This window comes from Thamnophis sirtalis, unplaced genomic scaffold, assembly GCF_051295495.1.
Source record: "Thamnophis sirtalis isolate CommonGarterSnake01/CBP01778 unplaced genomic scaffold, rThaSir2_p1.2 scaffold_7, whole genome shotgun sequence".
In the NCBI taxonomy this organism is placed as follows: Eukaryota; Metazoa; Chordata; class Lepidosauria; order Squamata; family Natricidae; genus Thamnophis; species Thamnophis sirtalis.
Window position 1 is genome coordinate 7,677,596 of NW_028261387.1, and position 15,122 is coordinate 7,692,717.

At 39.8% G+C, this 15,122-nt stretch overlaps 1 protein-coding gene across 1 annotated transcript in view; it reads left to right on the forward strand.

The window, feature by feature from the left end:
- The window catches only part of SLC44A3 (solute carrier family 44 member 3), a 47,284-nt gene extending 34,889 nt beyond the window's left edge, over positions 1 to 12,395 (forward strand). Inside the window, exons 12-16 of the mRNA XM_087719281.1 lie at positions 672 to 755; positions 5,446 to 5,583; positions 7,446 to 7,682; positions 9,669 to 9,764; positions 12,209 to 12,395. Coding sequence (XP_087575407.1) covers positions 672 to 755; positions 5,446 to 5,583; positions 7,446 to 7,682; positions 9,669 to 9,764; positions 12,209 to 12,214 — 561 coding nt within the window. The 3' untranslated portion in view covers positions 12,215 to 12,395. The remainder of the gene's footprint in view (positions 1 to 671; positions 756 to 5,445; positions 5,584 to 7,445; positions 7,683 to 9,668; positions 9,765 to 12,208) is intronic.
- Positions 12,396 to 15,122: the final 2,727 nt, after the last annotated feature.

Consider the following 15,122-nt stretch of genomic DNA (forward strand, 5'->3'; position numbering starts at 1 on the left):
ATTAAATCTGACTTTACTTCATTTAAACGTACTTTATTTGCCTGGAATTGCTTATCTTACTTCCTCAGAAAGAAGCAATAAAATAAAAGATGTTAATATTAGAGAAGAAAAGCAATGCAGAGTGAAAAGGGCAGTGAGAAAGGGAAAATGTTTATATATTATAGTTCAAGGCTTATTATTAATCTAAAAATTAAAACAGAAGTCTCTTTGGTATGGCTGCAACTGAGACACATATCTAGCTTGGGTGATGAATGGTAAAGAAGATTATAACTCTCTTTGAGGGAGAGGACCGAAATGTGGAAAAATAAATAAGTAAAATTAATTAATTAATTTATGTCAAAGAAATTTTACACTTGTCGCTGAAAATGCTCGTGATAAGGGAAAATTACATTTGAAAATCCTAGGTATGTATTTCCGAGATTGAAAAATATCCTATATTTCTGAAATAAAATAAACACCAAAGCTGCTATTTACCATTGCAGGAACTTTAATTCCAAGATTCCAAAGTCCTTTCAAGCTACTTCATGAATCATGAATATAATTGATGGATATGAATCTTGTATTCTGTGCATGGGAAGTGTTGAAGTGTTAGAAGAATCTGAAACACTTGTGTTTTTTTTTAATTCTTGCATCTTTGATAATTAATTTACAACTTGTGCTTTTTCCCCCAGGAGAATGTATGTGCAAGGTGTATTTTCAAATGCTGTTTTTGCAGTTTCTGGTGCCTAGAAAGATTTCTTGGATATTTAAACCAGGTATATTATATAAATTGGATAATACCACATGCATAAAAATGAAAGCCACATGAAAAAGAAATGCTATGCTGATCAGCAATGTTTCCAAGACAGTTACTATCCCAGTTTTGTGACAACTAGCAAAGAAAGATGATCTTTATTTAAAAACCCTTTGCCCTTTTCATTCCAGCTGATTTTACAGAAAGCATGCAGGACTGTGCTTTAAATCTTAGCTGAAATAAATCACATTGAGTTCAATAGGCCTATTCATTGGTACATGGGAGGTAGAATAACTACTGTGATTTATACTGACCGGTTTAACTAATGTGACTAAACTAGAATGCATCTAAATCTCATTATTTCATTCTGCCAGACATAAGCACCTAGTGAATTATGGTCCGCAAAATGAGAATATAATCAGCTTCTGTAAAAATCTAAAAGGAAACTCCTTCATTGGAATCAAGGTCATTCGTGGCATTATTTCTATCATACCCTGAGTTGTTATAATCTGGGAATACGTTTTTTTTCAGGTGTGTTTCCCCAGAATTATTTTACATTTTGGTGGAATACACATTAATATAGTGATATAATTATTGCTTTGAGTCCTGAAAAATTGGAAAATGGAAAGCTGGAAAATTTAGAATTTCCAGAATAGGTACTGAAACTGGAAGACATGAAAGAAAGCAACAGGACTGCCCATAAACTGAATCATGTTTAATAAAACTTTCCCCAATAATTACCGTACCAAGTTTTCTTTCAAATCCCAACCTGGTGAGTCCAAGCAATGGGAACTGTCTCTGGAATCTGAATCACAAAGGGGATACTTTAATTAGGCATACTTTAATTTATAGCCCTTCCATCTGTCCCTGGAGTTGCCTAGCTTGGGCATCAGCAAGGGAAGGTGTTCTGACCCCCCCCCCCTCGTCCCAACACACACTCCGAGCCAAAGATAAGTTACAGCATTTAATTAACAGACAGACAGGTCCTTGGCAGCAAACCAACACAGACAAGCTTGGGCAGCAATCCAGCACAGATAAGCCGTGCCAGCAATCCAGCCTGCCAAGCTCACAGTAATATCCTCCGACATTCAATCCTGCGTTGACTTCTGCAAAGAGGGGTGTGTGCACAAGCAGTCCTTTTATAGTCTGGAGAGGAGCCTAATGACCACCAGCTGAGTGCAATTACCTCCTGTACTTGCTCAACTGTTCCTGGTGCCTATTAGCTCTTCGGTGCCGGGCATCCAGGAACAACTCACTGCTGACGTCAGGATCACACTCCCTTGTCTCCTCCACACTGGTCCAAGGCTCAGGCGACTCCTGGTGGCCAACCAGCCTCTCTGCGCCCTGCTCGGAGTCGGAACCCTGTCCAGGGTCCCCCACATCCTCCAGAGCCGACTCATAGGGCCCCTCGCTATCAGAGTCTGGTGGCAGCTCCAACGGCTCCTGCTGGGCCACAACAGGAAGGTTACATATTAATGGTGATTAAATGCCTGGAAGGCATCGAGGACCCACTGAGACAAAAGAGGAAAATAATTACCTACTTAAGGTTAGAGCAGAAATTTGTTACCTTGTAGGTTATTCATAATTTTTTCCTGCTTCTGTTCTAGAGATACAATTATTTTGTTCTCTCTTTGTTTGAGGGGTTTCTTATTGATAACGCTTAAAGTCAATCTATCAATTTATGAGTACTTTGGGGAGCTGTATTGACTGGTATTCTTTCCAGTGTCATACACTCCAAATACTTTCCGGCATCTCTACAAACTCAGGGAATGAACATTTAAAAGAAGCCACATTACGCAATTAAGAACTGTCCATAGGTGCATATCTTCACATTGTAACACGCAGAGGACAAGACAGATAATCCTGCTATTTCGAGCTAAAGCCGTTTTACTCCCTGCGCATATCTGAAAGAGGTTGCATTATTATCCCATTAATATTTCTTTTACTGCTATTAAAAAAAAACCCTAATTCCTTCTACAGCTTCCATCTGTCACAGTCTCTGGATCATTACTTTTTTTCATTTTGCTGCATCATTAGGTTTCTAGGAGTGCTCTCTATACATAGTGGGAAATGGCCAACCACTCTAAAAATGTAGGCAGGCTGTGAATTGGATGCCTGGCATAGTAGCAATAGCAACAGCAGTTAGACTTATATACCGCTTCATAGGGCTTTCAGCCCTCTCTAAGCGGTTTACAGAGTCAGCATATTGCCCCCAACAACAATCCGGGTCCTCATTTTACCCACCTTGGAAGGATGGAAGGCTGAGTCAACCCTGAGCCGGTGAGATTTGAACAGCCGAACTGCAGAATTGCAGTCAGCTGAAATAGCCTGCAGTGCTGCATTTAACCACTGCGCCACCTCGGCTCATAGTGGTGTGCCTGGCTTGTTTTCGGTTTCTTTCCAAAAAAGATTCTGTTTCTATGGTGCGCTTCCTTTCACTGGGACAATTTTTAGAATCTTAGAATGGAAGATAGAATTTGGCTGTGGCGCAAAGTAGCAAGTATTTTTCACAAGAAGGATTTTTAAAGTGTTGGACCTGTGCCATATAGCGTTTCTCATGAAGCTATCAGGTCAGTTTTTCCAAGACCTTTGACATTCTCCGTCTGTGTTGGGAAGCGTAGACGTATTTTTTCCTAAACATTTTCTTCGCCTGTTAAACTTGAAGTATGTAAATAATCCCGTTCCTTATTTATCTGTTTCTTTGGTTCCCATGCATATTAATGCAAAAAAAAAAAAGAGAGAGTAAAATCCAGAGTAATTTACTCTGAAATATAATCTGTCAATATCTGAAGCTTACTTTTTTGCGATGTTCCCTTAATCAAATTATTTAGTTACGATACATAAATTAGAGAAAGATTTAAGTCCTAACAAAATGTCCTTAACTTAAGTCAATTATTGGGTGAATCAATGTTTGTTACTTTCAGTGTTTATCTCGACTGCTGCTTCAGTTTACAAAAGATTGTACTTAAGTATCAGTTCTAGAGAATTGTAATTATTACTAGATAGCTTTTTAGAGTTCAAGGATTTGTATGCTAGGATTTTTTTTTATTTTTTTGCTTTTCTTGACTTCTGATTATGCACACCTGGAATCTGCTCCCAAGGTTGGGAGCCTGAATTAGGATGCAGGGGGCAATTAGAGAGAGAGAAAAAATTAGTTTAAATAGGAAAGAGATCCCTTGTTTACTGTTTCAGCCTCTGCCCCGTTCTATAATAAGATGTTCTCAGTCCTTGGGAGTAAATTGCAAGCAGTTGCACTAGGAAGAAGACAAGAACCCCACAAATTTCTTTTTAGAAAAATCATCCCTTGAGGAAAGTTGTTGAATAATATCTATTAAAGCTCCATGTTGGAATGTACTTTTTTAAAAAGTACTAAAATATTTAAGTTGAGCTGGTTAATAGCACAAAATTTTAGATGATGGGATTGGGGTTTTTTTTTAACTGTTGATATGTTGTTGTGCGTATCCTATATTCAGGAAGTCATTGTCATATTACTCCCTATGGCAGCATAAATATTATGTAGAAGTTTCATGGATTACAACTGATTTCATGTATGTGTGTTTTACACTGTATTATTTTGGTATGATTTATTATAGACCTGTGGATTTATATTTCTGTATTAATATTTCCCAACTCTCTTGTGAAAATAAATCATTGTGTACATTGACTTAATTTTCATAGGTTCCAAAGGACTAAGCACAGGAAAAAAGTAGAAACAGAACATTAATCTTAGGTTGTTGAAGGATGTATTTAAACAGATGCTGAGAGGATTTTCAGCCCCATTCATGCCCAGAAACAGAATTTTAATTCCAAATTAAAGCATTAGAAGACTACACATTTCTTTTTAAGAATAACCTTTGCAGACTTTTTCTTTTTAAGAATAACTTTTGCAGAGTTGTGTGCTTATTAAATATGCCAACATAAAAATTTCTTCTTTTAAAGAAGACAAGAATGGCTCGTTTTTCACTACATAAAATAAGGATGTTTATAGCTTATTGGGAAAAGTAATTGTAGACTTTTGGGTGTTCCTATTTATATGCTTCATTAGTTTGGTTCTTGAGGAATGAAGCTTACTGATCTCCACAGTTCTAAATAAACTAGAGAAAAGGGTTCCACCACAAAACCGCGGACGACAAAATCGCGGTCGACGAAAGCGCGCATTTGACATCATCACAGCGCGACGAAAACATCGCGCTGTGATCGAAAAATGTAAAAATAAAACGAAAACCTTACCCTAACCCCCCCAAACCTAACCCTAAACCTAACCCTAAACCTAACCCTTAACCTAACCCTAAACCTAACCGTTAACGTAACGCTAAACCTAACGCTAGCCCTTAACCTAACGCTAAACGTAACCCTAACGCTCTAAACCTAACCTTAACCTAACCCTAACCCTAAACCTAACCCTTACCTTTATGTGAATCGGCTTGCTTTAATTTAATTTTTATTTCAATTTTTAATTTTTTTCGTTGCGCTGTGATGACGTCAAATGCGCGCTTTCGGCGATCGCGCTTTTGTGGACCGCGGTTTTGACGGGTCACGAGAGAAAAGATTGTCCTCATATTAAAATATTTTTAAGTGAATGATATGTAGGATTGGACAATTAGATTAAAAGTTATGCAAGTAATTTCATTTCCACAGTATGATGAAATATAGATATCCTATTTTCTGCATTGTTACTTCTGCTATTTTACCAATTAATGTTTTGATTGCAGAACGCATATGCAGCAACTATCATAAATGGGACAAATTTTTGTACCTCGGCTAAAGATGCCAGTGTTATTTTAACAAAAAACGTAACTAACACCATGGCAATCAACTGCTTCAGTGACTTTGCTGTCCTTCTTGCAAAGGTAAAACTGTATTAATCTTTTCCCCCTCTTTATAAATCCTGTTTAGTCCATATGGTTAAATCAGTCAGATTCAAGGTTAAATTCAAATTTTATGGAAATTAAATTGTTCTCTGGAAACTAGTAAATATGTATGATATATCCATGACCATGTTTAGGACTTGATCACTGAGCAAGCACAAAAGTATTGTTTGGGCTGGTAATTGTGTCAAAGTATAGTGTGCATTGGGGTGTTATGTTCGTTTTGGATCCTCCTATTGGCGGAACCCCCTCTTAATTTTTTTTATTCATTTGATCGTAACATATGTTTATAGCAGAGGTGGGTTCCTACCGGTTCGCACCTATTCGGTAGAACCGGTTCGTCAAATCTACCGAACCGGTTAGAAGAGGTTCCACCAGTGGACCCGGAAAGCAGGCCACACCTACAGAAGAGCTTCCAAAATTTTTTGAAACCCACCACTGGCAAGGATCTTGTAACTTGACAGCTTTAAGACTTGCATGCTTCAATGCCAGAGTTTCTGAATAGCTACTTGGACCGACCTAAGTAATAATTCATAATTTCATATCCGGTCACATGGGTGGCAAGCCACGCCCACAAAGGAGGCCACACCCACAGAGTAGGTTCCAACAATTTTTGAAACCCACCACTGGTTTATAGCCAAATTAGACCTACAGTTGGTACATACATATATTGACGGTGGCATCCAGTGGGGCTTACAGTAGTTCCTGCACCACAGTGTAGCCGCTTCCATCACTATGGAAATCTGTGAGGTGGGGGGGGAGTTCAAAGAAGATAACGAAAGAGCCGAGGTGGCGCAGTGGTTAGGGTGCAGCACTGCAGGCCACTTCAGCTGACTGTTATCTGCAGTTCGGCTGTTCTAATCTCACCGGCTCAAGGTTGACTCAGCCTTCCATCCTTCCGAGGTGGGTGAAATGAGGACCCAGACTGTGGGGGCGATATGCTGACTCTGTAAACCGCTTAGAGAGGGCTGAAAGCCCTATGAAGCGGTATATAAGTCTAACTGCTATTGCTATTGCTATAACCAATTGTTCAAGTGAGGGGAAGAAGAGATGCCTCTTCATGGGAAACCCAGATTCATTCATAAATAAAACAATGAAGATATTTTCTTCAGTTAAATTAAAGCAACATATGGCAGGACTGAAAGTATTAAGGCCAAACAAAAGTGAAAAAAAAATAGTCAACCGATATTTATTGAGACAACGTGGAAGGTTTAGATGAAAATGTCCCAGCAGATTTTTTAAAAAACAGTCATAATCTTAATACTTATTTATTTATTTAAATTTATATGCCGTCCATCTCACTATCCTACTACCTACTGCCACCGGTAGCCTCCCATCGTCCAGTGTGATCCCACAGAGTTGGCCTCCTCAGGGTGCCGTCGGCCAGACAGTGTCGGCTAGCGACCCCCAGGGGGAGAGCCTTCTCCGTGGGAGCGCCTTCTTTCTGGAATGAGCTGCCCCCGGAGCTTCGTATAATCCCTGACCTCCGGTCCTTCCGACGCGCCCTAAAAAGTTGGCTTTTCCAGCAAGCCAGCCTGGCCTGAACAAAACAAAATAAATGATTGATTATTGTTACTTTTAATTGAATTTTTAAAAAATGTTATTGTTAATCTTAATTGGGTTAGTTTTTTGGATACTCTATGTAATTTTTTTTAACTTTTGTAATATGTATTTTCTTTTTAATGTTGTACGCCGCCCTGAGTCCTTGGGAGAAGGGCGGCATATAAATCCAATAAACCAAACCAAACTATCCAAGCAACCCTAATATTAAGCATTTGCATACAGTTGATACCTTCTTTGGATGAGCTACCTTTTAAAATATATTTGATTTTATCCTGATATAGGTGTTCGTAGCATGTTTCACCGTTTTTGGGGGCTTGATGGCATTTAGCTACCACCAGGAATTAAAAGTTTGGGCCTTGCCGCTGCTGCTGGTTGCTGTTTTGGCTTATTTCATTGCCCATAACTTCTTATCAGTATTTCAGACTACAGTGGATGTTCTTTTCCTTTGCTTTGCTGTGGATGTAGAAACAAATGATGGCTCTTCAGATAAACCCTACCTAATGGATCAAGATTTAATGGTAAGCACTCCCCAAAGCAGTTTATAACACCTAAATTCTTTAAAATGAGGTAGCTCTCTCAAAAGTCGATAGGAAACGATTTTAGGAAACACCTGCATTCTTATCTGGTTTAGTGTTCTATTTTCCAGTTGAAACATGGTGAAAAATATACTGTGAAATGTATTCCACTTTCTAATACCGTGTTTCCCCGAAATTACGACATGTCCTGATAATGAGACCATGCCGTTTTTTTCCTGTGTGCAAAAATATATGCTCTCCCCCAATAATAAGCCCCCTGGACAATCCCCTCCTCCAGCCAGGCAGAGCACCACTCACCAACCTAGCGATATCTCACGAGCAGCCACCCGGTAACACCCCTTTCCAGCTGGGCAGAACGCCACTCACTTACCCAGTAATATCCCAAAGGCACTAAGCCGCGTGGCGCTCTGCCCGGCTGGAAAGAGAGGTTGCGCGAGCACTTGTTCTGCCTCCAGTTCACTTGCCTCCCTGCCTCACCATCCCCTGTACCAGAGTCTTCCAACAGCCAGCCCACAACCATAGAGTGTAGTCCCAGAGCGGCCGCTGCCGGCAGACTCGGCAGCGGATCTCCGGAGTTTGGAAGCCAATCATGCTCAGAGCATGGCGGCGGCAGTGGGGCAGCAGTGGCGCCCTGGCCCAGCCCTGCAGGGAGAGTTGGGCATGGTGAGGCAGGGAGGCATGCAAGCTGGAGGCAACCTCTCTTTCCAGCCGGGCAGAGCGCCACGTGGCTTAGCGCCTTTGGGATATTACTGGGTCAGTGAGTGGCTCTCTGCCCAGATGGAAAGGAGTGTTGCTGGGCGGCTGCTCATGAGCGTGGTCACCTCGTGGCAGCTTTGTTGGGCTGCTGCGACAGCGCAACACAACCATTTGCCCCTGAGGCTGTGCCCAGCTCTTTGGGTGCCCGCTCACAAGAGAGCAGCCACCCGGCAACACTCCTTTCCAGCTGGGCAGAGCGCCACTCACTGACCCAGTAATATCCCAAAGGCGCTACCCCCCCCGATAATAAGGCCCAAGCAAAATTGGGGGGGGGCAAAAAAATAAGACCCTGTCTTATTTTCGGGAAAACATGGTAGGAGTTTCTATTAGAACGTATTCTAGATTTTTAGAGTTGAATAGATGCTTCAGTGACATAAAGGTAAACTTCAAGAATTTTCCCTACTAAACTATAGCTTTAAAAAAACCCATCAGTCACAATTGTCACAACTATTTTCTTCTCATCTCATATTCCTTTAGATATTTTCCCCAAAAACTAAAGCTTACTATTATTCTCTAACAGATGTTCAGATAATTGAGCCATTTTTTATTAGAACTGTTTAAAAAATGTATTAATGAAAAGTTTTTTCCTGCTGATGTCAAATGCTGTGTTTTTAGAGACTAAGGCATTTAATGTGATTTTTTAAACATATCTGTTTTAAACTTTGCAAGGTAATAATTGTGGTGCTAAATAGCATTAATTACACATAACTCCCATTTAACCAGAGGGAGGTGGGATTTCTTTTAAGTATGCTTAGGAATCTCTGATTTAAAGCCTTGCCCGATGCTCTCAAAACTATAGATTCAATTATATTTAACCTATAGATTCAATCTATAGGTTAAGAATTCAAGAATCATTCTACTTAGAACTGTGGCTTAATTATATATTTTCTATATTGATGGAAAGTTATCTTAGTTTTAAATTTGTGCCACAAAATATGTCATATGTATTTGTTTTGTAGGACAAATAAAACAGCATTTTGTAGGAAATCAGTTGTTAACTGTTTTTTGTTTCGTGTGTTCTTTTTACCCATCAAGTATATATAATTTCATTTACTACAGGATAGGTTTCATCCCAGAATACAAAGAACTTTTGGTTAAAATTTAGTAGTGTTAAAATTTTAATATTGGCTTGATAATCTTATTGATTTGAGGTTGCTCAAATAATAGTATTAAATATAATAAGTTTGGATAATGTATTGCTATTATTTTTAGAACTTTGTCTATCAGAACAGCAAGCTTGCAAAGATCGAAGAAAGAAACAGAAGAATATTTTATAACAACGAGTACAGCATTGAATTGCAGCTTGTGGTAAGAGACGAACCAATTCTAAACATCAAGGGTTGCACTGTTCTATTATAGCTAAACATTTGATAACAGAAACCCCTCAATCAAATGTGGGTCAGTAGCAGAGAGGAGAATCTGTTCTTATATGTTGTACAGGTAGTCTTCGTCTTAACAACAGTTCATTTACTGACCATTCAAAGTTACAATGGTACTGAAAAAAGTGACTTATGACCATTTCTCACACTTACGACCGCTGCAGTGGTCAGGTTATTTGCATTCAGATGCTTGACACATGATGGTTGCAGCGTCCCGGAATTACGCGATCACCTTTTGCGACCTTCGGACAAGCAAAGTCAATGGAGAAAACAAATTCACTTAGCAACCGTGTTACTAATTTAAGAACTGCAGTGATTCACTTAACAAATGTGGCGAGAAAAGTCGTAAAATGGGGCAATAGCAGTTAGACTTATATACTGCTTCATAGGGCTTTCAGCCCTCTCAAAGCGGTTTACAGAGTCAGCATATTGCCCCCAACAACAATCCAGGTCCTCATTTTACCCACCTCGGAAGGATGGAAGGCTGAGTCAACCTTGAGCCGGTGAGATTTGAACCGCCGAACTGCAGATAGCAGTCAGCTGAAGTGGCCTGCAGTACTGCACTCTACCCACTGCGCCACCTCGGCAAAATTACTTTAACACTGTTCTCACTTAACAATGTAAATTTTAATTGTAAGTTGAGGACTTACCTGTATTACGTCCCTTCATCTGAAATCTGGATGGACTAGAACAGTGATGGCAAACTTTTTCAGCACTGAGTGCCCAAACCGGAACGCACATGTTTGCACCGGACCCCTGGAAACCCAAAGACCAGCTGAGTGGAGCACATACGCGCACCAGCCCCCCAGTCTGGTTTCAATTGCACTGGCCAGCTAGATTTTGTGCTTGCCGGAGTGCCAAAAAGCCAAAGACTGGGCACATGTGTGCATGTGCCGGAAACCAGAAGAGCCACTGATGATAGCGCACGTACCCACAAGGAGGACTCTGCGTGCCACATGTTCGCCATCGCAAGAATAGAACATAGGTGTATGTTTTTAAATAAATTGCTCCAGTGTACATTTTTAACCAGAATGACCAAATCTATCTGGTAGAAAGAATTCACAGTGGGATGAGGTGGAAGCAGAGTTCCTTGATTTCTGGGGATTTTTTTTTATTATTATTATAAATCTTTTTATTAAACATTCTTGAAAAAAAAACACAAATTGTTACAAGTGTTTAGTTCCCACCCTCCCCCCCAAACCCCCCCAACCTTCTCCTTCCCCCCCGACTTCCGAGAACCAATACAGGGTATAAATCTTTAGCAAAGAGAATCTGAGATACAGTTTAAGAAAAAACACCCAAAAAAGATGGTGAACAACGTGTTTCCATTGAACTCTAGTTCCTCCTTGCTGGACTAACTCCAGATAATTTATAATTCCTGATCTCTAATCATAAGCTATCTGGAGTTTCTTAGTCCTGTATTTGTTTTGAGTATAATCAATCCATCTTCTCCACTCCAGTTTATATCTCTCGTTTGAATGGTCCTTAAGATATGCAGATATTTTGGCCATCTCGGCTAGGTTTGTTACTTTCAATGTCCATTCTTGAATAGTAGGCAAATCTTCCTTCTTCCAATATTGCGCCACCAACCATCTAGCTGCAGTTATTAAGTGCAATATCAGATCTAATATCTAATCTGATTTCTGGGGATTTGAAAGTTGTTACTTGGAAAGTTATGAGAGATATGTTAATACAAGAAGGCAAAAATAACAAGATTCCAGTAGTATCAAGTTGTTAAAATTAACACCGCTATGATCACTGCATTGCTGGCTGCATTAATCTTTTCCCGAGTGTCATATAGTCCACAGTTTCATACAGTGTCATACAGTCCATAATTTCACTGTAAAATAGTAATATAATCTTTAAAATAACATCTGTGCGGAATGTTTTTTTTTTTTTTTGGCATTTGAGCAAAATAAGTCGTCGTGATGCTTCCAAAGTATCATTTTGCTGTCAGGGGATTTCCAGTAGCAGCCATCATTTTTCCTGCCAAAATTATTCATGCCAGAAAAGACAATCTGCACGTAGGGGTCATATTTCTGGATTTTTATTTTATTTTTTTGTTCATGCTGCACACTGTGGAGAGCTTAGGTCCTTGGGCCTTTTTTAGAAGTTTGGAAATAGTATACGGTAGGCGTTTTGTGCTGCTGAGAATCTGTGGTTTTAAGTTGATTAGGTTTATATATGCCTCTGGCTTATTTTATCATATGCAGCTCTTTGTACATTTCGCCTACATCCCAAAAATCTTCCAAAAGTTAACATATGCAGTGACAGAATGCAAAAATATTGTTGTTCTAAACTTTTTTCCCCCTGTTATTTACAGACGCTTTTGTTATTATGGCTAATTTCATATTTTATTTTATTTATTTGTAGAGCTGAAATTGAGATGGCTTTAAAAACTACATGCAGCGAAGATAAGATGAAGATCGGGGATAACAAATTCCCTGAATTGATTTGTATATTTTGCACTAAAAGAAATGATTTGGTCCACTTTCACTTTGTGGAAAAAAAAATGTCTTCAGCTTTTATGATTTTGTTAAGAATTTATTTAAGGTATTTTATTAAAGTATATTGATGATCAACTCTAGTGTCCATTTTGTATATTTCATTTAGATCTTTGGTATCAATTCTTAACTACATTGCCAAAAAGACTACACATCTGTTCCAGCGTCACAAGTTCCACTCGCTCTTATTTCAGTTGAAATGTTGCATCCAAGTGCATGAGAGGCAGGGATTGTGTTGCTACACAAGTTCTGCAGTTTCCTCCGACACAGTAACTTTGTAACGTTAATAAAATTTGTATGCCGCCCACTCCCAGGGGACTCTGGGCGGCTCACAACAAAGCAAAGACATAAAATATTAAAAATACAATTATTTAAAACAAAATCACCATTCAGTCACGTGGGGCTGGAATATTACTCAACAGCCCCAGGCCTGCCGGAACAGCCAGGTCTTAGTCGCTTTACGGAAGGCCGGGAGAGTGGTAAGGGTTCGGATCTCCGCGGGTAGTTCATTCCATAAGGCCGGCACAGCTACAGAGAAGGCCCTCCCTCGGGGGGCCGCCAGCCGGCATTGTCCGGTCGACGGCGGCACCCGGAGGAGGCCCAACCTGTGTGATCTTATTGATTGTTGGGAGGTACATGGCAGGAGGCGGTCTCTCAGGTAACCAGGTCCAGTACCATGTAGGGCTTTTAAAAGTAACGACTAGCACCTTGAAGCGGGTCCGGAGACCAATGGGGAGCCAGTGCAGCTCGCGACCATGCAGCTCACGCCAGTGGCTCAGCAACCATTTTATTCTAAAGAATGCATTGGGAGATCCAGATGTTTTTTTTTAAAATGACCATATAGGTTTATTTTTTAATTGCGCATCCTTTGTGAAGAGCAACTCAGTAGGAACCCTGGTTTTCTTTTCAGAACATCCCAAACATGAAAACTATAATTCAGAGGTTTTTAAGGTTAAAAACCAAGAATGTATATTGCACCTCCCCAGAATCATTTGTTTGGGGAGATGGGCAGATATATAAATTGGACAAATTTAATTAAGAGCGCCTATAGGAAATTTAACCACTCTGCTGTAAATTATATGAACAAAGAGAGATTACAAGGGGAGGATCGTGTGCTTTAATATCACAAAGGTAATACGTTTACTCATATGCCTTTTTTCTGAGTATTTAGATGTAACTGTGCACAGGTAGTCCTTGATTTATCATCGGTCACTTAGAGACTGTTCAAAGTCACGACAGACCTCTCCAGGACTTACAACCTGGTTCCAAAGTTCTGGTGGATGTGCCCCCCCATGTCAGGCACTCGACAACTGGTCCGTGTTTTATATTTTTGCCGAAAACCGGCATCACTTTTGATTTTTGGCAAAAATGGCCTGTAGGGAACAGTGAGATATATAGCAGGCTCTATTATGGTTCTAAGTTGGAAGACTTTCTGTACTTAACTATTCATTTCAACTTGATCATATCCTAATTCTCAAGGCTACGAGAGTGACACAATGCGTTTTTTATTTGTAACTGTGCAGAAGAGAGACGGGAGTAATCCCGCTCTATGGATCTAGAACAGACAGCCGTTCTAGTGTTTCTAAAGGATCATAAGTGTGTTGGAACAGCAACATCTTTGGAGAGTATGGGATTTCAAGCCTTTGGCTACATACAAGCTTAAAAAAACACAAGTAGTACATAAAACTGATGACTTGATGCTGACTATCAGTGACAATGTTCTTAAAGACAGTCCTGGCAACAGCAAAAAGTGGTGGGATTTGTGGTTGGGAAGACCCCTTGAGTTGTCCACCTCAAATATGTACAGTGTTTACAATTACTTGGATTCTAAAGTTTGATTTGGAGGAAAACGTCCTTGTCAAAACTTGTTACGCGGCAAGTAGAATCAAGACGATTGTGCAATCATTTCTTAAGCCTCTATTCATTGAAAAGGAATGTGTTCTAAGACACTGCAGAAGCACCAGAAACTGCAGAATTGCAAAATATAGTATACATATGTATATCTGCTGAGCACACATTGAAGACACTAGGAATGCCTAGGGTAGGAGGTTGCCTGTGTATTGTAAAAATTCTTTTAATAAAATAAATGTTAACCTGGTATGATACCAAGGATGTTTTTTTACCAGAAGGTCATGGGACCCTTGGTGACCCCAAAGTCACTTATAGAAAATAAAAGGATGGATGACTGAAGTTCTCTGAAATAAATCCTTGGGTTATCAGATTTCAGATATCATGAAAGCATTGTCTGTTACATAAATGTTTTAGAACAAGTGATGCTATTTACTTAACCCCACACTTAGGCAAATGACATAAATTGAAGGAAACGACAAAGTTAAGATTTTAATACACACACAGAGTTAACTTATATATAGCCTTCCTATGACTTTTTCATTATGCTGAAGTTTTACTATATTTGGAAGCATATCTGACCACCAGTGGCATGGAGGGTGATAAACTGAAAAAAAAATACAATCTGTTGGCTTTTAATAAACGGGTAATTTAATTTCTGACACACACCCAACAGCCATTTTGTGAGGGTCCCACAAGTATGCTTTCATAAATCCAATCCACTCCTCCCAACAGCTTGACAATTTCCCCCCCTTGGACAATCTGTCAGCCTCTGCTTTGCTGCTGCTTCGGCTGCCATTGAAACGGGGAGGGGGGGGCATGGTATTTGGGAATAGCAATAGCAATAGCAGTGGACTTATATACCGCTTCATAGGCCTTTCAGGCCTCTCTAAGCGGTTTACAGAGAGTCAGCATATTGCCCCCAACAATCTGGG